The sequence below is a fragment of the Melospiza georgiana genome, chromosome 8, assembly GCF_028018845.1.
Source record: "Melospiza georgiana isolate bMelGeo1 chromosome 8, bMelGeo1.pri, whole genome shotgun sequence".
NCBI classification, from domain to species: domain Eukaryota; kingdom Metazoa; phylum Chordata; class Aves; order Passeriformes; family Passerellidae; genus Melospiza; species Melospiza georgiana.
The window spans coordinates 20,415,549-20,438,700 of record NC_080437.1 but is presented as its reverse complement, the minus strand read 5'-3'; the positions used below and the strand labels follow the sequence as shown (position 1 = coordinate 20,438,700).

General features: G+C 41.0%; 1 protein-coding gene across 5 annotated transcripts; it reads right to left on the bottom strand.

Moving 5' to 3' along the window:
• Window positions 1-37: 37 nt before the first annotated feature.
• STAMBPL1 (STAM binding protein like 1) lies at window positions 38-21,505 on the bottom strand. Of its 5 annotated transcripts, none has more exons than XM_058028985.1 (12): window positions 21,363-21,505; window positions 12,895-13,033; window positions 10,460-10,620; window positions 9,368-9,585; window positions 7,843-7,918; window positions 6,285-6,380; window positions 5,303-5,657; window positions 4,603-4,727; window positions 3,606-3,743; window positions 2,864-2,976; window positions 1,267-1,366; window positions 38-344 (listed from the first exon to the last, which is right to left on the bottom strand). In XM_058028985.1, the coding sequence occupies exons 3-12, from the start codon at window positions 10,541-10,543 to the stop codon at window positions 288-290; spliced, it is 1,362 nt and encodes a 453-aa protein (XP_057884968.1). In that variant the 5' UTR covers window positions 10,544-10,620; window positions 12,895-13,033; window positions 21,363-21,505; the 3' UTR covers window positions 38-287. The 5 variants fall into 5 exon arrangements, with proteins under 5 accessions (XP_057884968.1, XP_057884967.1, XP_057884969.1 ...); XM_058028984.1 differs by having other exon boundaries at window positions 10,460-10,653; window positions 12,939-13,033; XM_058028986.1 differs by having other exon boundaries at window positions 12,939-13,033.
• Window positions 21,506-23,152: the final 1,647 nt, after the last annotated feature.

Genomic DNA, 23,152 nt, shown 5'->3' with positions numbered 1-23,152 from the left:
GTGACAAAAGAAACATTACTTATTTCAACACAGTTACTGTAGTTTGAAGTTCATTTTATTGTTGTGTTTTATGGGTGAGATTTGTTTACAGATTCAGGGTTAATGCCACTGAACTCCATCTTAACAGAGCAACAAAATAACTCCAAAACAGGCTAGAGCAATAAATATCAAACCATTCAATCTAAAATGTATAAATATAAAAGTAATTTCTGAAAATGTAGGAAAAAACAGGAATCCATTTTTCTCTTTTGGCCTTTTGTAGAGTACATTGTTGTGGTCCATCCGTATCACCTCAGGTCCAGCACGATTATCTTTATGTCTTTCCCAACCACATGGGTACATGGCTGCAGAAGAAGTCAACCCATTACTCTCAGAAATCTCAGTAAAATAGCCAGTAACTTCATTAGATGTGTAAAAGACCAGTGAAAAGTACCTACATGGAACACAAAATCTTAACTTGTTCCAGAGTTGGACTACCTTCTCCTTATCCCTACACTCAGTGATGAAAGAACAGAACAAAACAAAAAACTCTGATCTCTCCTTTTGAGGCCTAATGCTGACATTCAGGGAGCCTGACACCACATAATTTCCAATATCTCTCAGCATGACTTCTCTGTATTGGATCATTTCATATTAATCAATAGGAGATGCTTCTGTATTTGAAGTGAACCTCATTGAAAAAACCAAACCCTTAATTATTCAAAGGTAAAGGCTCTTATCAGAAATGCCAGTGTTAGCTGGAGGACAGTTCTGGCTGACTGTACTGCTCAGCCACACACACACCATTATGCTGTTGAAACATCAAAAGATACACCAGTTACAGAGAAATGCTCAGAGAAGCCAGGGCAAACTTTTAGCAATGAAGGAAATGGGGCTTAATCTTCTTCCAGCTGTACTTTAAAGCAGCTGGGATGTTTTGTTGGGGCACCAACATTGGAGAGATGAACTGATTCATTGCTTAAAAACTGAAGAGTTCAAGAGTAAATCCAATTTGAAAATGTGAGTTTTTCTCCTCCTGAAAGCAGGTAAAAGGGGTGACTGATAGTAACAACCTCTGGCTAACCACCACCTGAATGGCAGCTTGTAACACTCACCTCATGGCTACTTAAGTAGTCTCCTGATGTCTGCCTTGGTCAGTGAACCAAGAGTAATGAATTAGTAAAACAGGGGGAAAAGTATTAAGAAATATAATCTCAAGTTTCTGTTTTCAGCAGAACCATGGTCAAGAGTTTGAATAGCAAAAAGAGTGTTGAATCATATACTTACATTAAATAACCTAGGGTCCTTTGTATGTGGATGGAATCCCTTCTTTTTACAAGCAGAAACTTCTAGCATGCCAGCATTAGTCAGTCTGAAGATGCCAGTGCTGAAAAGCAGAACATGAAACTCCTGTTACACTCTGCTCCCATTGTACACATCCAAGGTTTCACACACAAATTGCTTTGCTTAAAAGAAGGACAACAGGAAGGTGCTTGGTGACCTTCAACACACAGGAGCCCCGGCTGAGCTGGGTTTTTAAAGCTATTTTAAATCAAGGGGAGTTGTGTTCCTGTAAAGGAAGAGATGATGAGGGGAAGGGGACAAAAAGGATCCCAGTACTGTTCCTGTTAGGCAGGTTAGGCCACTGAGGGATAAGGCTGGTTCACACAGGAACAGATGCAAACCAGAAACTTGCATGTTCTGGATTGCATTTCACCCAGGGCAACTTAAAAGATGCCAGCCTTTAAACCAGCTGTGTAAATGACTAGTAGGAGCACATCCTGCCCACTCTTTTAGGTAATCACACAAAGCATTAGAAAATGCACTGCTACAACTCCTTGGGTATTGAATAAAATGTTACAATCCCATCCCTCTGCAAAGAGAACTTATTACCTACAGGGCAGCACCTGACCATATAAATGTTACAGGTTACAGCTGGTTACAGGGTGTCAGCATCAACTGTGAGAGAGGCTTGTGAGAGCAGAGATTTGGAAAGGCATGCAGGCATGCTCAGGGTTAGAAATGCTGGTGCTTGTGCCCTTGCCTCTCAGTTTGTGTTCACAGCTCTGCTACCTGAAGGGCCCATTTAGGAAGTCAGGCAACCAGGACAGGATTCACATCTACTGAGGCAGAAGGCCAGCAGGAAAGGCTGAAGAAATGCACACTCTAAAGAATGGAGTTAGCCCTGGCAACCTGAAATGCCAGGCACACCAAAGAAGAATCACAAATTTGTTGAGGTTGGAAGGAACTTCTGAAGACTGTCTGGTCCAGTCCCCCTGCTCTGGCAGAATCACCTTGAGCAGGCTGCCAGGACCATGTCCAGTCACGTTTTGCTTATCTCCAAGGATGCAGACTTCATGACATCTCTGGGAAACCTGTTCCATTACAAATCTTCACATTAAAATTTGCACTATTTTTTTTCCAGATACATAGTTTGTAATTAATTAAATTAAAAAATAGATCCCTATTATCAAAAAAGGGAATTTTACCCTTCTGCTTTGCAAACTGCAATTTTCACATCATTCTAGAGAAATAAGCCTAACTTCCCTCCACACTCTTAAGCAGACAGAATGAAGACAGATCTGTGGTAGGGCATTGGCAATGAGTACTCCAGAAGAATAGCTCCTGTAATTATTACTTTGTTGAGCAGAATATGTAAAAAAAAAAAACAAAAAAACTTATGTCTGTGGAGGGAAGAAGAGAGAAACAACGCTGTACATAGAGACTGACTGAAATGCAAGTCTAGGCTACTTATAGAAAACAAAGTCACAACACATTGTTTGTGCCCTTCCTCTGAGTTGACATGTACCCTTTGCAATTGATCAGATTTTATGACAAGGAGCACGGAAAAATACCAAAATATTACTTAAAAATCTGAACTTACTCATTATGCTTTGGTGAACAAACAATTGCAATGGCCTCTGGCAACATTAGCTGATAAGAACAATGAGTATGGAGATCAACACTGGATAAGAATGCAGTTTGTGTTGGATGTGTCTACAAAAAAGAAAGGGAAAACTCAACATCATGAAATATTTCTCACAGGTCAAGGTCAACATACATTTAAGAAGGAAAAATAATTTGTTACAAGTGAAAGCATCAGTAATTCCCCAGGCTGATTTCTAAAGTTCTTCTTAGCCCAGGGTCTATATTGTTCTACATTGTTCAATGTGGAGAAAAGAAGGCTTTTAGGATGAGTTTCATGGAGGCATGTTCACAATCAGATATACAAGCAATTTTCTAATCATGGGGAGAAAAAGGTGGAATGAAGAAGCACAAGACAAATGGAAATGACTTAATTGTGTAAAATCTCTAAGAGAAAAATTAATATTAAATTTAAACAACACAGTACTCCCCTCCCTGACTTTTGAATATGGCATTAGAAAGTAATAAAATACCCCTAAATCAACATAAAAAAAAAGTTGCACCAGCAAAAGTAGGCCCATTGTGTCAACAGGATGCCTCAGTTGCATTAAGGAGTTCTCTGTGGAGAACACGAGTGCTTATTTACATCACTACAATTTGAATTCAGTAAGCAAATTTGTATTACTCCAGTTGATTCTTTTTTTTTTTACATAGTATGTAGAGCCACTCTAAGAAAACCAGAATCTATGAATCATACGTACATGGATCCAACCCAAAGTGAGGAGATCATACTGATCCTGAATACCAAATAATTCTTCCACGTTCTCCATGTCACAGTAGTCTGGTCCTGCAGTTTGCTTTGGCACTATTACATGTGTAATAGTAAATTCATTATGAGTCTGCAAAACAAACATTGACTTAGGGTGGAACAGACTGCCTAAGGAAGAAATGCTGAATCAAAATCTGAAAGATGTCAGCTAACAAAACAGTACAGCTCCACTGATTCCAGTGCAGCTCTACCAACACACTGTACCTAAAAATATGCCTTAGCATTTTATCACGAAAGCATACAGGGTAGTATTGGTCACAACAAAAGACTGTTGTATTGAACTGCTCTCAGTGATCAGTGTTAAAAGACTGTCCTTTAAAATAATTAAAAACACATAAAAGAGCTTTGAGAAAACTATCATGATTTTCTGTGAAATAAGACTAATACTGCTGTTCTTTCCCTTCATGCAGTTCAAATACACTTGGGATCATCTAAAATTCTTCATGTCAGCATCAGCCATGCCATCTTTCCCAGCTCTCAAAGGACATAAAGTGTAATCTAGGTCAAAGGAAAAAAAACAGCCTGAAAATCAAATGTTCTACAGCTTGATGTGGGGATTTCTGTTTTGTTGTGCCACTATTCATTTGATGACTCCAGTGGATTCTGGCAGTCTTTATATTTCATTGTCCTGTAACTAAACCTCACTTACCTTAGATGAATGCCAGAGAAAGTACTCGAAAAAGCCTGCATTGTACAGCATGCTGAAAAACTTGCTAGGCTTTACAGCAATAGCAGCATACTTTGAGCAGATGTTTTCCCAGTAAAGCAAGCCCACAGTGCTGAAACAACCACTCAGGTTATAATATGAAGTTCATTACATGGAAGGCTAACCATTTATATCTGCTTTTGCTCTGAAATCAATACATCACAGGATATTACAGCACTATCAAGCATGTCTTCCCCATAAAAATATGAGGCTTAAACTGTACCAGTTTTCCACAGAGAATTCCACATGTCTCTATTCCTCTTACTGTATTTGCCTCTGCCAGCAGCAGAAATTTGTGACAGAGATCCCTGGGCAAAATGACACCTCTGAGTGCTTCGGCCAATTGAGCTAACAAAGAATAAAAAAAGAAAAAAAAGAAAAAAAAAAGAGAGAAAGAGAGATAAAAAGGCATTTACAGCTAGCAGCTAACACAACGAAGATCCCTAAAATAAGGAAATATACACAGTGTATTACACTATATTACCACAAGTGGAAGTTTTATACTTATCACGTCATAGACTTCTAATGAGAATAAATCTACAGAACAAACACTTCATCTAAATTGAAGTCACCAACCCACAAGATACACTCACTAGCCCATCCCTGAGGTGACAGCTGGGACTATCTCCCAGGCCAAGGCTTTCCAGGGGGAACCACTGCAGGTTCTGTTTCTGGTCCCTATGGCAAAATTCAGACTTCATTTCACATGAACACTAAATCTCAGTCTCTGTATCCATCCATTGGTACTCAACTGGAAAATGTGAAACTGTGTAACTGTCCTCTTAAAATGAAGAAACTATAAGGAACTGCTGTGTTTGCACAAACCTGTCCATGGTTATTTCAGTATGGGCACCCTCAAAGTGAATAAAGACATATGTAGGTAGACAAAATAAAATAGGGAAAAAAGAAATGTGTGCACTTACTCTGAACAGCACTTAGAGTAGCTGCTGGCTTTAAGACCCGTTCCATGGGCGGCGAATGTCCAGCACAGCCAGAGGTGCCGCGCCTCTCCTTTGTCTCCAGCAGTGCTGCAGATAAGGAGCTGTTCTCTGGTACAGAAACACAAGACAGCATACTTCCATCTATCTGTTCAGACATAACCACACTCTCTTTGATTTTCTGATCTCGAGCTAGCTCTTGCTTCTTAAGTTGATCCTCAAAGAACTGAAACTGCTCTGATTCGAGCTGCTGCTGCCGCATGTGTGCGATTCGTTTCTTCTCTGCCTCTATTAGCTTTTGGTGCTCCAGTTTCTTCAGAAATTCAGTTTTACATTTGTTCTGAAACATACACAACATAGTGACATCCTCAGAACACCAAAAATGCTAGGAAAAATGGAAGGAAAGGAGCAATCTAACAGTTCAATAAAACCATAAAATCCTGTCATTAAAAAGGAACTCTTTTGGAACCTGGTTACTGACCTGGAAAATACAACTATATCCCCAAAGGTGGGATGGAAAACATAGCATTGATGGATGGAACAAAAAAGATGTTTCTCAGATGCTTTTTCCAAGACAAGGTTTTAAGCTATAGATTCTGTTTTCAGTGGCTTCAATCTCAATTCAAAGTAGAGCACATTTGGAGCCAAGGAATCTTTTCCACTTATTGACATACTCATACTCAATTTCATTCTCTTTATAAGACAGAATCAGAGTATACCAAAAACGTATTTGGATCTTTGTAGACACTTATTAAGCAAATATAGCAGCACATGTATTTCCTAGCACACATCTGCATTACTTATTTTTAAATGACCAGCTGATTCTCAAGAAGAAATGAAAAGTCATTCCTAAGCAGCTCAGGAAATTATTAGCTTTTTGTAAAACTGGCATTTTACTGCTTAATTTTCAAGTTTTATATGACAGGAAAATATTCATGTCAACATTTAATATTCATATAAAACTTACTTTGTGTTGCATGTATTCTTGATATTCTAAGTTATATTTTTTTAAAAGATCTCTTTTCAGTTCGTCTGTCCGTGGGAATGCAACCTCCTTCAATTTCTTTGAGGTGGGATGGGGAAAAAGATAAATAAATTTACTTTTCACTTTTTAAAAGAGCCACCTGAAAAACAAACTCGGCTGTAACACAGATTTTTTTTAAATACAAAACAGAAAAAAACCCTGCTCTTCTCACAGGAAAAAAAAAAAAAAAAGCAAAAGAGAAAATACACACTATATCATCAGTTTATGAAACTTCTGTAGTACATTGCTTTCAATCAAAATATTGATTACATTAGTGAAACATGAGACATGGCTGCTTCTTATCTCAAGGAAAAGATTAGTCCTTTTAGTAGGAGTGTGTTATCTCTGTCTTGTTTAATAGGAGTGTGATGACTAATGTTTTTGTTGTGGGCGTAATTCTTAAAAAAATGCTAAGACCAACTTAGAGAGTTTCAGGTAGGATCATTGCATTTTTCTCTGGAACTTCCCCATCAGAAATATGTCTGAATATGCCCATTTCCAAGAGGTAAAAAAAGGTTTTTTTAAGAGATAGTTATGCCTGTAGCTTTCTGTCACAGACCCAGCAAAACAACAATTCTTATAATATCAATAGAACCAATACCCAATGCTTTCTACTCAGGGCTAGTACAAGGCTAGTACAAGGCTTCACAATTATTTTGTGAAGGCTAGTACAAAATAATTCAGAGGCTGTAGGCAAGGGAGGGAAAGCAACCATGTGCTTAAATCCTGCTGAGTGCCACAGGAGAAAGCAATGTTAGATGCCCTTTCTCAGTAGGGATGTTCTCCTAGTGGACCACAGTTGGAACTTTGGCATGGATTGTTTTGGTTTTGAGTAAAACATTCAGTTTAACAGTAGAGAAAGCAAGCAAACATGGGGGCACAGAGCAAGAGACACTCATGGTCCTACTAGCAACTCTCACTGGGCAGTTTTAAGTTCAGTACAAGGCTACACTTATAATTTATTTAGGATTTATTTTCTAGAGGGGAAAAAAACAAAAGTAAAACTATTTTGTATGGAAATGGAGGGGAAAAAAATCTGGTAAAAACTAAGCAAATACATATATGGTAATAAAGAAAAAAATATACTTTACTTATTTAGCAGAGTAAGCAAATACTGCACAGGCACCAGTAATGCCACACATTTCTCCTTCTGTTTGCAATAGTCAGTTTGGACCATTATCCATTCACATAATTGGGACCAGAATCAAGCTAAGTACTGTCAACATATGCATTTTTAATATGCAAACATTCAGAAATAGATGTACCTGGGCTCCCAACAACCTACCAACTTATTCAGACCATTCTCATTCATGTTTTAGGTCAATAATTTAATTTCCAAAATAAAACATGTATGAGTAGTGGAGAAAAGTATCAGAAATTGAAGCTGTGATGGCTGCTATGGGTGCTCTGGGGAAAAAGAAGCTATGGCCTATAGGGGCTGGAAAAAATGAAGAGGTTCTCAGTAAAACATTTCATAAAGACCAGAAAACCATAACCCTACCTTAATAATATCTTGTTTTTCTGGTACTGCACATTGGTGATAGTCTCGGTGGCTGGGCAGCTTTTCTACAAATAACCTAGAAAATTAAACATGCATGTGTTTAGTCAGAAGAATATCCATAATAGCTCTCATGTTGGCAGAAAAATCAGTTTCACATAACTGTTAAACACTGAATTCCAGATGACTTGGAGCAGGGTTCTACACACATGTTTAAATTAACACATGATGGTATGGACCTGTATGGTACACACAGAAGAAGGACAGGAGACTATTTTCTATGACTGATATATTTTGGTTTCCATTAGCACTGGGTTAAGTTAAAAAAGCAAAACTACCCTCCACTCTAGTCAGTGTTAGTAAATCCTATTTTTATTCTCTTCATCTGTTCTTAGCCAAAATGCTGACTCCCCAATGGAAGACAAGAATGCAACACTGACTGTCACTAAAGCAGGTATTTTTACCAGACCAAGCTGCACAGATAAATTATGGCAACACTCAGCTGCAAAGAGTTTGTAATGCACAGCTGCTATCATTCTTTCAGCAATTTGCACAATATTCACCTCCAGACCCTCATTTTATAGAGACAGATGCATTTGAAAACAGGTGGACTAAGAAAGGCTTGGTCTATTTTTCAGAGTATGAAGAAAATAAGGAGGGAGGGAGGATGTTTCCTTTGCAAAAATTTTAAAATAGGCACTGTAAAAAAAACCCCAAACCTTTATGAAGTAATAAAACAAACCAATCAATCCCACAGCAAAACTAGCTAGGTTAAAAGTTTAAATCTGCCAGTGATATATTTTTCAGCTGTCTATTTTGAGAATTGTAATGAAAGCTGGCCAGATTTGTTCTTTTGTGGTAAGGAGAATAATCATGAACATACATTGTAGATTTTGCATTTATTCCTGTAAGAAACATTAAATTATAGTTAATCCTTCTGGGGGGAAAAAAAGTAAAATGAAAGCAAGAAAACACTTTTCTCATGCTTTTTTAATTATGGTGCAATACTACCATTCTTAAGATTGGCAGATGCTCATAGGACATAACTACTAAAGGCTTAGAAATCTTATTTAAACATTGCTATTAAAGTCAGAAATTTTATTTAACCAACATGCTGACATATAAAGAATATGGGGGTAACAGTGTCATGGTACGGCCTGGCAGAGTAAACTCAAACCTCTGTTAGGTTAATTCACTAATAAAGTCAAAAATTTTGTTTAACCAACATGCTGACATATAAAGAATATGGGGGTAACAGTGTCATGGTATGGCCTGGCAGAGTAAACTCAAACCTCTGTTAGGTTAATTCACGCCTGGCAGTTCACACGTGGATAGGACAACCCCATGAAAAGGCGGCAGGAAGTTTTTACAAATCTCACGCTCAGTGCAAAATATTTCCAGAGAACAGAGCTGTTCTGCAAGAACACACTAAACAAATTTCTCCTTGCGTAAAGGGGTTCTCAGGGCAGCTCTCCATTTCATTCACTCAGAATTACAAGCTGTAAAGGCTGATGATCTGCCCCCTTACGTGATGAACTTGTTGTAGAAGACGAAGGCGTTCTCCAGGTTGCCCTCCTCCATGTAGACGGCGGCCATGCGCTCCATCTCCACGCCCGAGCGGAAGTACCGCCGCGGGGTGATGTCCTCGTTGATGCTGATGTTGCTGCCCAGCTTGCTCAGGGCACGCACCCGCTCCTCCGGGCTCACCGAGATGTCTGTGTGGTCAGGAATAGCCACCAGCTTTCTCTGAAAACGAACGGTCTCGTTAGCTAAGAAAATATTCTGTTTCACTTTCAGTAAGTGGTCTCAGTCAAGAAGCTCAAGGGAAATATTCAGCTAGTTTTTTTTCTGAAAATAGGCATTGGTTTCTCCACCTCTAGCCACAGCTGAAACATTACAACATTTTTCTTAATTGCAAGTAAATTGTGATCAAAAAGAAAAGTTATTTTATTCCCTCCAAAAACAGCAGCAAAAAGGATAAAATTAGGAAAATACTTGTGGGAAAAAAATTAAGTAAATTACTGTAGAAATTACCAAAGGCAGTATAAAGTGTGTTCTCTTTAAAAACCCCCACACATGGATTCTACAAGGTTCTGTCTTAAGTTACTGAAATAATTTGATTGATGTCCTGAACACTCAGACTCCTATTACATGTAGCATTTGACTGCTAGAAATAGTTCAGGAAACAAAGAGCAATAAGTTCCTCTGGTGAGTCAACAGTTCACTTCAAAGATTCATTTCCAGTTTTAAATGAGGCAGTTAAAGACTAAGAAGTTCAAACTAATTACTGAAGAAGAACCATAGCTGCTTATTATGGTCATTACCTTCCTGGTAATTAATAAATAAATAAATGGCTACTGTAAGTTGTTTCCCTCTTACTTTGATGAAATCTTTTACTCTTTCTATTCAAAATGCTCATTTCAACTTCTTAAAACTCTGGTGGCTGACACTCATAAATCACGCATACATAAATATAATAAATTCCAACAAAACTTTCAGGCAGCATGCAGGAAAAGACCCATGGAGCTGGGAGCCACTACTGCTAAATTGCTCTCTTGAAAGTTTTCCTAATAGAAAGAGAAGTTGCTCAGCCACTGAAACACTTTTCTGTGATACATACCAATGAGCTGACAGTGAATGGCTGCTCCATGTTGTTGTCTGCCTGCAAACCAAGGAGATTGCTGTTTTCCTCCAAAGTCTCCATCTGACTGAAAGGCTAGTACCAATCCTGAGCTCAGTATTTGCCACCAGATGTCTCAGGGTTTAATAGCCCAAGGGAAACTGGAATATAGATATGCTGATTGTGGTTGTGTGCTGGAAAAAATAAGTCATTCAGATTAGAAATATAGCCAAATGTCACATAACTTTGCATGCCAGCAGCCACTCATTACTTTGGTGGCACAGTACTTATACATTTAATAATAATTTAAAACTTACCAGGTGTCTAGAATTTAAATTGGGAATGCATAAGGGCTTATAGTGCAGTTGTGAACTAGTTGACCTGTACTAAGATTATTTCAGCAGATTTCAACACAATAAATTATTTTTACAATTTTTATAGCAACTTAAAAACCCACTAACTTTCAAGTATTAAGTGAAAAACACAGAAGTTTGAGGATTTAGAATCTGTGCTTCCTTGAGCATATGTTTACAAATACATTTATAAAAAGTATGAATCTGGTATCTTAATTTTCTGCTAAGACTATGAGAAATAAAACTTTATACACAAATTTCTATCAGTAATATAAAGCACAAAAAATACCTCAAACACCATGTGTTCCACCTGCACAGCTTGCTGGTTTCAACATTCAAAATACAATCAACTCTGACAAGCCAACAAATAAAAATTCCTCCTTGCACAGCTTTGAACAAGTAAAGAAAAAAATGTAGATGTTGTGGTCATCAAAAAAAAACCCAAAAGGAAACTAAACCAAAACAAGGAAATTCAACTCTGAGAGAGGAATGAAATACTCAAATTACACAGGAAATGTGAAAATTAAGTTTCTAATGTGTTTTTTCACTTGTGTGCTCAGTCTAAACAGATCTGATCTTGCATGTCATGGGCTCTTCATAGGTTGCAATAAACTTACTTATGCTTTGTAAAAGCATAGAGTGGGTTCAGCAAAGACATTTTTTCAGCACACCTCTCTCTAGAGAGAGGCCAGAGGACTCTGGGTTGAAAAAAACAGCCCTAATGTGTTTTTAGATGCTGTATTTCTCAAGTATCGATTTTTGTGTTTGTCTCTTTCTGATTTTTCTTCCAAAAAGCAATACTATCTATTAGATCAGTCCTTAATTTTAACTTTTAGTGCAATTCATTTTAAAGAAGTTTTGCTAATTAAGGTATTCAAACTGCTTGCATAATTTGTAACCAAAAAAATAAGCAAGGCTTATACATTTGAGAAAACAATCTTAGTTGTGGTTGCGGTGCTAATTAAAATAGTTCTCTAAACCATTTAATTTTACATCCATGGAGGTCTGGTGTAAATGATCACCTTGGCAGGAGAGCCTATTCATTGCCTGCTCACAAACTGCAAAAAGGTCCCATGGGACAATGATAAGGAAATATTTTTGCTTTAGCCTATTCCAAGAAACTTTCTGCTTTAGGGCTTGCTCCACCTGAAACCCTTCTTCACTGAAGCACTGTAGATGTGGAAGGCTGTGGAAGAACAGAGCTAAAAGCTTGGCCAGTGCACAGTTTGTGTCAGACTTCTGGCCCTGCAGCCCAGATTCTATGCAGAAATAAAACCTTCAATCAGAGACACTGCATGCATACACTTTGTGGAACTCAGGAACAAAAACAAAAAACCAACCCAACCAACCAAACAAGAAAGGACTTAAAAAACATATTTTACAAATACTTATCCATTCACTTATCCATCACTTGTGAATTTTAAATTTTATTTCCCCTAGAAGCGTCTGGGACAGCTAAAATACTTGAATGGAAGAATGGATTTGGTCTAAAATATGCATCCAAGTGTAACAAACTGCAAAATGTTCTAGTCACTCATGTATATAAAAATCATTCAAAAGTAAAGGTGCAGAAATGTATTTCTTTCCAATTTCTTATTTCATTTTGCAGCTTCTGGCAAGAAAGCTTTTCTGTAGCAGTTTTTCATTCTGCTTTCAAGGCTTTCTCCCTTAGGAGTCCTTCTGCAAAGCCTGGAGAGGAAATGGACATTAAGGACAATGCTCATGAGATGGTTCCCACTGAAGACATGGAATATGGATCAAATGCTTCTTTCAGCTGTTACCACTCCTTGGAGACCTTTCAGTCCAGCTGGTAGGCAATTGCAAAGAAGTTATTGCAAGTGGCAAATACAGGAGCCACTAATTAGGGGTCTGGGTGTTTTCTTGGGGCCAGCACTCCCAAAGAACCCTGTGGTATTCCCCCACCAAAATCTCTTTGGAAATGCCACAGGAAGACATGGAACCCTTTACTTGCAAATATTTCTCAACTTGACTGGCTCTAAGAGTATTAAAATTATAAACACAATTCAGTCTTCTTTAAACCTAAAGAAGCATTTGTTATAATTATTTTTTAAAGTGTAATACCAGGTATTTTAAACAGGAGACATCTGGTAATAGCAGAAACTCACACTTCCTCAAAATTGTGTCACAGCCTGGAAAGGATGAAGAAGCTCTGCAACAGACATAAGACATGCCACAGTGCAAGAACTTAGCAGAAGAATGTCTGCAAATAAAAGAAGAAACTGTCTTTGTAAATTCAGTTTCAGGAACACACTAAAAATGAGACACTGTAAATAAAGAAGAAATACTAAGATGAATTTGTATCCCTTTTACAAAAATGTTATATAAGATTCAAATACATTCACTATTAGAGGTGGCAGTGTAACTTCAGAAAAAAATTCCTATAAAGATTGTGGGCTGACTTTTGACTGCACTCCAATAAATTATCCTTAACATGTGGACTCACGGGCAGAATTCTGAATGATTAAAATGCAGAGAGTTAAGATTTACTGCAAACAGCACCAGAGGCATGTGTGCCAGGTGCCTGGAATGCCTGTGTGCATAATGCTCCTCATGCTCAGCTCCACAGTCACCTTCAGCTGCTCCAAGGGCACGGCACTGCCAGGGGCTCCCCTCACCCTCACCATCCTTCTCTGTGCTCTCACTTTGCTGCCTCCACCGACTTCAAGGCACATTGTAGCTGATCCAAATTAGAATTAAATGGACTTTCACTTCATTCTCCAAATCGAAATGCAAAGGAGCAGGCAGAACCATGAAGCCAGCAAAGCAGAGAGGTTTGTCACTTTCTGAGGCACTGCTGTCCTAGACTGATATGAGCTGGCTTTGAAAGGGCACCCTAAGAGTTTGTATAGTTCCTACAAAAATTGTCCAGGTCTAGCAAGTGATTCTGTTTTCCAGAAATATATTTCACTTTACAAGAGTAAAGATAAATTCAAATACCAAATCTCTCTGCACAGCTGAAACTAATTATACTCAAACATACAAAATACTTATGCTAATACAATGAACTACACTCCAACCTCAACCACAGGGGATAAATACCAATGCTAGCTTGGAGCTGTCTATTATACTCTAAAGTGCTCAAAACTCCAAGAGTGAAGATGCATTTTTCTACTTCACTATTTCAGGCATTCCAGTTAACTTAGATGGACTTAGGTAATGTTTGTTTGAGGAGAAATGCCAGGACATTTAGCATCCAAATTAAGTTTGTTTCTAATTATGAGTTTTCTGATAGTTATTACCTAATAATAAGAATAATCTAACATCTATTCAATGGTTAAGAAATTTTTCTTGATTGCATTGGGAATAGCACTTCTCATCAAATCCCATATCCTCCTCAAAAAGCATTTGTTTTCCCATATGTCCCATCTTATTATTGTATGTATTATTCCTTGACAAATCCAGGTTTATTAAATCAAAGCCATTCAGCCACAAGAAAATAGAGCAAACTGAGAAAAACAGTAATTTAAATGGCATTGAAAGTCCTTCTGTTCAGGCTAACAAGCATGGTACCAAGTAGCAGGGAAATGAAAAGCAGAGAGATCAATTTTAAATGAAAGTACATGCCAAGAGTAGGACAAGAAGACAGAATAAGCATATCCAGTACCTCAGGAGCAGGCTCATGAGACAGAGGTGGTGTGAGAAGACCTGGGGAATGCATGCACAAACCAACCCTTCTGAGAGCTGCAATATCCCAATTCACCAAAAATTCCCCAACGCCCTCACGGTTGCTGCACGCTGGGACATCAGGCATTGCCAGGCTGGCTGGAGGTGGCCAAGAGAGGCACCCTGGCTGTGCTCAGGGCCCCTGCCCTGCTGGCTCTCCCTGTGACACACGTGTGGGGTGGCACTGAGAGGTGACACACATGGCTGCACGGCTGCGGTGCTGCAGGAGCTGCACGGGTGGTGTTTGCAATGCCTGCAGCACAGCACTGCAGCCAGGGCACAGCCTGGCACAAGGAGCAGGTCTCTGTGCCTTGCTGGGACAGGCCCTGAATGTCCTTCCCTGATGGAGCCTGGCTCTGGGAGGTGACTGTCCCGGCCAAGGCAGGGACACCAAGCAGGACCATGCTCTGCCCAAGGACGCCCACAGGGACTGTGGCACCCCAGCGGGAGCTGTGCTGCTCCAGCTCTCCACACAGGACACAAAGACAAGCTTAGGGCGCCAGGACCTTCCAGAAACTGACTGCAGAGGGCTAGCACTGAATTTCAGCCCCTTGTTGTCACCTGGAGGCTGCTTTCCCTTCTGCAGTTCTCCAGAAGAGGCTGAACGAGCAATGTCGCTCATTCTTGAGAGGTTCTGAGAAATGTTGAATGAGCTTTTGGATTCTTAAACAAGTAACTGAGTAACTTCCATAAATATTATTAAAATATATATAATTTTCTCTTAGTAACATTAGTTACTTTGAAACATTTGAAACTTGAAACTTTGAAAGAGTTTCCTCTTGTAACACATTTTTAAATTTCAAGGGAATTAATCATAACAAGGACTGCACTGCTGCCAGCAACATTTATCAATATTTTGATTATTTATCTTCCAGAAAAATCTTTGTTAAAGAGATCACTGGCAAAGTTTTCCAAAGCACTTTCTTAATTCAAAGATTATGTTAAAAATAATCCATGCAATGATTTATTCTCTGAATATTTTTAATGGTTGATTATTCCAGAAATACTCATCCTTTTTTTCCATATTTTTGCGGAATGTAAAGCCTAGATGAGGTTCCCACCAAAATCATTCACTTCACTCCATTGGGATCAGGATTCTTAAAGTATATCTGGAAATATTTGCTAATATAGCAGCTGAAATGTAGTATAGTTCTTTTTGAAGCTACTCTTGAGAGAACTGTTCTGCAGCCATCCCATGGCAAGAAAAAGCTTACTTTAATATTGCCATGAGAAGTTAGCACAATCATACTTCATGTTACTATACTAGGAAGTGTGATGATTACAGAATCCTAGAATAAAGATGCATGTCAAACCATAAGGAGGTCAGTCCTCATTAAAATAGCCAAATTAGCAAGTGCAAATAACACCTTTCAATTACCCATAATGGAACAAAGTTGTCTCAGCAAACTTTAAATAGGTCACACCAGTGATTGCCAGATGAAGGTAAAGGACCATTTCATGCCAGTAAGTCACCCATGAAGCAGATACTTAAAATTCTGTACTTGGAAGTGGATACTCAAGTGGATTTGGTGAAAAACAGATTAGAAATACAGGCACCTATCTCATTCAGCTCATTTTGAAATTACAGGCCGTGTATTGGCACAGCACATGATTATTTATATACACACACACTTAGGTTTGATATATAAATATGCTAAATACCAGCCTAAATAGCACACTGCCTTCTGTTGGTTCTCTCCAAAAAGAAACAGCATATTCATCTGTCAACATGCTTTTTGTAACAAGCATTCATCATCACAGCAAGTGATTCAGCTGGTATAGTAAGCAGTCTCTTCTGGGGAAAAAACCCAACAAAGCACTGAATGTCATGGCAAGAAGATTCTCTTGTGCAGAGGAAATACCCAATCCACAAAACTCAACAGAATGGCCTTTCAAAGAAAGGAATCACTGCGAGGAGCCAGTTCCTGAAAGCCCTGTGCCTTTCAATGGAGAAGTTGCTCTTTACAGCTACTACTGAGCTCAGCTCTAGAAAAGCCCATCTCAGTAACAGCTCATAGTCTGACAGTGCTCCATTTAAACAGCTCCATTTAAACAGCAGCTCCAAGACCACCTCCCAAGCTCCACTAACTGCCAGGAGCAGCTGCTGAGCTATACAACCATCTCTCCTAGAAATGGGTCAAGAACATTTCCTCTTTCTCACCGGTGAAGGAGCAGTGCCTCCCATGTCCCAGCACACTGCCCAGAGCCCCTCTGTGCCACTGGAGGATTGACAGCAGCACCTTCACCTGCCGGGGCACTGAGAGGGAGAAATCGCGGGCAGGGGAGATCCTCCATGCACAGGTCTGCCAAACCCAAGTCTTGCTTATATGCTTAGGCCACTGTGCTGTATCTTGGATCACAAAACTGAGCTTTATTTTCATCTAAAAATAGAATGGGTGACACAAGGGTCTGTTTTCCCACTTCAAAACGAAGTTTGAATTAATTGTCTGAAGACTGTTATAGTTCTGCAAATATTTGGACTACTGCAATTAGCCATCGTAGTTTCTTGAATATCATTGACTACCTGTTTTCTAGGGACAGCATTTCTCTTGGCACACATACAAACATCACCGCATCAAGAAGCTGTGTTAATAAAATTAGATTGATGCTGGTTCTAAGACTCTGATAAACCACTACAATATGCAGATAATGTCCAACATGGCATGTGCAAGAACCTGACTTGTGCTCCCTACAGAGTACGTGGATGCAGAGCCTACAGGCTTCTCTCTCCTATTGCTTCACAGCACAGAGGACACCTCTGATTGGCAACTATTTTCTCATTCATTTTTATTCAGGCTGTTTTGAAATCAACATCTAGTATGGTTGTGCTACTACAACATAACCCAATGCATTTGAGCTCTACAGTTAGATGGCAGCTTGCTTCTAGATTTGTTAACAAGCTCTGTCTATAACAATACTAGTGACTTTTAGCAGAATGTCCTCAAAAAAGGACTGGAGAAATTAAACATTCAAACATGCACTTGTGAACTGACAGTTCATGCTCTTGTGGATTCTTGTGTTAAAAGAAAACACAATCCCTCCTCCCCCCTCCTTTCTTTAGTGACACCATTCAGTTTTAGCAAAAAAGCATTTTTAACTTAATGGATAAATATCAACCATGGTAGAATGTCTTGGATTACAAGCAAAATCTTTCTTAGGCAGTCAGTGAAATATTACTTATGCAACACAGAACAGCATCTTTCCAGTGACCCACTAAAAGGATGTTCTAGACATGATGTAGAAAAACAGTGCCATTTCCTTCCTTTGGGAAATCCACAACAATCTCCCAAGAAAATTGCACCAGGGCACAGTAACCCAGAAGAGGACAGAAGTACAAGAAAGAGCTGCTTTTATACAATTTGTTCTTTGATGATTCAACTGAAATACTGAAAAAAGGAGATACTTGCAATCCATTACATCAGTAATAAAACTAACTTCCACCATGAAGACAAGAAGCTGTGTTGCTAAGGGAAACAAATGAGAGGTTAAAATCAGCACAGAGGCCTGCAACTCCATACACTTCTGAGAAACAAAGAAAGCAGATTCCTTGCAAAGCCTTAGGTGTCACAGATTTATTTTTATCTGTATCCCTATTTCTCTCAGGGACAAGGTCCCACTAGGCTAGAGGGGTTAAGAATCTTCTGGTTCTTCCTATAAAATGCAATGATTTTTTTTTGGCAAAATACATTCTACCTAAATTTAGAACACTTGAGACTCCATAGCATCTAACAAGGACACTTGTTGATTAATTGAGTAACTGGTTGCAGCAATCAATTTCTGTTTCTATCAGATGACAAATTTTTATGCTGTCTTACTTTCTATAGTTCAAAATATAGGGGACAAAATAAAAGTGAGCCAAATTTATTTGACATTTCTGACATACAAATTCACAGTTTATTTGAAGCGTATTAAAGTGCCTATAAAGAATGAAACTTGTTTTTTTGGCCTCACATCTAGAAAAGAATAATTTGAGGCATTCGTTCCAAGGATTCTGACTGTTTTGTACAAAAATGGTTAAGTAAGGAAAGGTAAGAAACGGATAGTGAGATTACCTACAGGATGAATCAGTATGTGATCAATCAGTATGAACAACTACCATTTTATCTAGCATGATTCTGCTGTACAATATTTATATTAAAATAACACAGTTAGTTGATTTCATAAGGGAATCTTTGACCTTCTCCCCTATTCCAGATGATTCACGATGTAACATGCTATGAGCAAAAAACAACCCAGAAAAAACAAGAGGAATGCCTGGTTCTATGAAAAGATTTCTGTGAGCTTTAGACTGCTTGTTCTACTTGGATAGTTACAATATTTCATTTCTCTTACTTAGGTTTCTAAGATTGACAGTGTTAAGCACATGTTTTATAGCAGCACTGGCTGTAACACACTCAGCTCACAGGACTGCTTGACAGTCAGCTGAATGATCCAGAATACCAAAGCTGAGCATGATGACTTTTGGTTGACATTTTGTACCCCTGCAGGCCAACAGCTTCATCCCAGTGCAGCTACCCACAGTCTACCTTTGAGCCTTTCAAATTGTTTGCTTTTCCCCTCAGGATGAGCCCACTGATCTTTGCAGCATACACAAGCTCCTTTTTATACCAACATCGAGCATTAGATGTCTCTGAAGGCTTTTTGACAGCAGTGCAGAGATGCTGATGGGTCAGAGATGCTAAAAGCTGCTCCTACGCTGATTGTGTGCAGAGCCCACAGCTTCCATAACGCAGTTCCCTGTGTTGTGAGCTGAATGTGACTCATCCAGAGCTGCCAGTAGGAAGTGGTAGGCAGAGGGTTGTGTCTGAGGAGCTGCCTGACTCACAGCACTTCTGAGAGGCACCAGCACCTGGGCAAGATTGACAAGCCTGGGTTTTTATCATAGGAATTTCTTTGCAACAACAGCACTAAGCCACTGCACAAGGATTGTTCAGGAACTGCACAAACAAGATAATTTTCTTTCATGGATTGATACTTCTATTTATAATGGAAAGCATGACCAGAAAATGTGTTTCCTGGCATAACAACCTAAATGTTCTAATTTTATCAAAATTGTATAGACAAAGACTTCCTTTACATGGCAGCAGACTAATTTTCAGAACAAAAATTGGAAGTGTAACATTTGGTAAAGAAATAAAATTTCAGGAGTCTGATAAAACCAGAAAAAAGCATTATTCATACATGTCCAGCAAACAGAGACCAAAAACTTAGTTTTATATGGTATTTGTTCAGCGCCTTCAATGCACAAGTCACCTTGCCATTCCCTCAGCAGCTGAAGAATTTACAACATCCCTCACCTTGAGCTATACTGTTCCTGATCCTGGTGATTAACTTCCAGGAAAAGCCTTAAGGCCTAACCTTCAGGAGGTTTAATGCACATAAAAAAACCACACAATAAATGCCTTCACAGCGTCTGCAGAGCAATATCAAGTAATACAAATGACTGCAGGATTGATCAAAACAATTTTTAAACATAATGCTACAAAATACCTCCTTGTACTTACAGCCATTTAAAATACTGTACACACACACCCACACAAGGACCCCCAACTATGAAACTGGTACCTACAGAATTACACAGAATTTGGGATGAATGCTTCCTGCATTCCTACCCTATCCTGTGATCTATGAAACTCCAGACTTGTAAACACTGGCCTTTAGTTATCTAAACATTTAGCACTTTGACATGCAATATACCAGCTGCAATGCATTTAGTACATGAGAAAACTCATCTGTTTCAGAGTAAATTGCCCGACCAGCACCCACAACAACAAACCTGGGCTCCATTCTCCTGGGAACATTCAATGAAGTTCTAGGTCTATATCATATTTTCTACAACTTGGTTGTCTAAGGCAAGTCATCAATATATGCTACCTACAGTTTTGGATAGTAATCCATTTAAGCCTGCAATGAGGAGAAACCTCACTTCTGTGCAGACAGAACTTTCTCAAAGCTGGTCTTCACCTGGGGAATGAATGTCCTGAGAATTACAGTGTCTCCAAGATCTCATAATCTCACTGCTTCCCATTGTCAGTACAAGGTGGAGGGTTTCCTGCCCATGACTTCTCAGAGCATTCAGAACCACGTGCATATTAAACACAAATCATTCCAGATCAAGAGGAATTCCCCCAGAAGAGACTTTCTGGCACCTTCCTGAAACCGGGCAGCATGTGCAAGAGGGAGACACATTCCTCAGGGCACTTCAGAAGGACACCTGAGATCCTACAGAGGTCAAAAGGAGGCAGGTACAAAACCAAGTACATGAACAGAAAAAGCTCATCACAGAGTTACAGATGCTCAGCAACCACAATTTCTACTGGTTTAGATTCTTTCACTTTCTATTCCGATTACCACCTTTCACTTATATACGGAAATAATTTAAAGCCAGAACACTGTTATCGGTTTGATGTGCCCCTGGCACACGGCACCATTCCGGACTCCCACCACACCGCCCTAGCCCTTTGCGAGCCGCAGCGGAGTCAGCAGGACCGGCCGGCCGGGCTCGCCGCCCGCCGCCCGCCGCCCCCCGCACGGGCACAGCCCCTCACAGCCCCGCGCTGCCCCCGCAGGGCGCTCCCGCTCCCCGCTCCCGCCGGGTCCCGCCCTGCCCGGAGGGAGGAGGGCTGTCCCGAGAGGCCTCCGCGGCTCCGCACCTGACACCGGGGCGGGGACGGGCGCTGCCCGGGCCGAGGAGCGGATGGAGCGGGTACCGGCCCTTGACGCTGCCGCGGCCCGGAAGGGGTCCCGGCCCTTGTGGCTGTGCCCGCAGGGGCCGCTGGCGCAGGCGGCGGGATGGATGGATGGAGGCGGAGGCAGCGCCTCGCCTGGCCGCTCCGCTCCCGCAGGGGCAGGGCGGTGCTGCTTACCGGCTCTCGCATCCGCGCTGGCGGCGGCTGCCGCGGACAAAGTGCGGGCCGGGGGGAGGCAGGAGCGCCGGGCGGCCTGGGCCTCGTCCTGCTTCTCTCTCTCTTCTTCTTCCTCCTCCCGCCTCGCCTCGCCTCGCCCGGCCGGGCCGCGGAGCCGCGGGCGCCCTGCGCGGGAGCGGCCTCGGGCGGGCGGGCAGGTGGCGGCGGGCACCGAGCGCCCTGCGCCGCCGCAGCCGGGCCCGTCACCGTGCGGGGCGAAGGGAGGAGCCTGCGCCGCGCCGGGAGAGCGAGCGAGCCGTGCCGCTCCGCGCTGCGGGCTCCGGCCGGCGCAGCCCCGCCGCTGCCGCTGCTGGTGCCGGGGCTGAGGGCAGCGGGAGCGCCCTGCGGGGGCGGAGGGTGCTGGGGGCAGCACGGTCCGTGCGCACCTGGGATGGGCCCCCTCCGCGTTCCCCACGGTACCGGGGCCAGCCCGGCCATCACTGAGTCAGTCTTTATGTGCTTGGGTACCGGAGGGCATGCACACCTCACCTGGGCTCTCCTGAACTTTGGGAAGGGCTAACTCAGGGGAAACAATGTTTTGGAGGAAGCTGTGGGTAAGGAGGAAAAGGACGAAAGATAACTGAAGGTGTGGTTGGCAGTGTGAGGCTGCTGTACCTGGAAAGCGGCATGCTGGACAGGAGGGCCTTTCTCTGAAGCAGAGGAGGTAGGCTGGGTTTCTGAGGAGGCAGGGCACTGCTGTGGGCTGGCCTAGATCTCTGCTGTTCTCTGAATGTTCAGCCAAAGCAGCAGATAGTCACTCCATGATAAGTTTGGATGACCTTTATGCTGTCTTTTTGCTGAACTTGCTCGGCAGGTATTGATCATATTGATGCCTTTCCTGGACCCCAAACCTGAACATGGAAGTCTAGACATGATCTAAGATATTTGTATTTAGCTCATCTTGCACCTCCAAACACAGTAATGTATTTTTCCTTCCCTCCTTTCATTGTGTGTGAGGCTGTTCTGGCTGCTTGGCTTCCCAGCCTTGAGGTACCGCTCTTGGTGCTGGTGGCTGTGGAGTGACACCACAGGTCTTGGCCCTGGCTTTAAGAACAGGAGGGACTGATTTGGGCAAGCAACAAAAATCCAGTATGTTCAAGCACCTACCTTGTTATCTTGGATTTGGCTGAGAGAGTTATGAAATAGAGGCTCCAGTCTATGCCATGGAGGGTTTTCAGTGCACTCTTGAGTTAATCCTCTCCTGAAGCAGTCATGGGAAGGACACTTTCAGTGCTGCAAGGATTTTGTCTGGATAGCTGATGATTTTCCAAGGGGAAGTGTAAAGAATGGCTATTGCTATTGTCCAGACCCTGTGCATTCCAGGACTGCATTTCTGATGGATGGCAATAAGAAGATAAAGTTTGCTTGCAGGAAACTTTGGTAAATGGCGAGCCTATCAGATGGGTATTAGGAAATTGTCTTCTGTTAGAAAAACTGGCAATCCTTTCTAAAACTCAGTTATGTCAGAGGTGCAATTAGGCTGAACATTAGCCTGATTTAGGTGTTCAGTATTGAAGACAGTGCACATAGTCCTCTTTCCCAAGAACTGTTGGTCACTGACCTGAATGTTTCCCTGTAAACTCTTGCAGGATGTGTCTGTGTCTGGTTCTTCTTCTACAGCATGGGAAGATGCTCTAGAAAAGATTGAATTTGATGTCCTGGGGCAGCCTTGGTGGCTGCTTCCAGGATGAGTAAACTTAATATCAGACCAGTGTCCACACAACCAGATTTTGAGAAGCTGCTAGATTTAC

Bases quoted from the DNA above. Each gene is read 5' to 3' on its own strand.
- STAMBPL1 (XM_058028985.1), bottom strand. From the start codon at position 10,543: ATGGAGACTTTGGAGGAAAACAGCAATCTCCTTGGTTTGCAGGCAGAC. The intron at 4,728-5,302 runs GTAAGTGCACAC...ATTCTTTGTTAG, and splicing joins TACTCTAAGTGCTGTTCAGA to CTCAATTGGCCGAAGCACTC. The intron at 3,744-4,602 runs GTACAGTTTAAG...TTTGTTTTGCAG, and splicing joins GAATTCTCTGTGGAAAACTG to ACTCATAATGAATTTACTAT.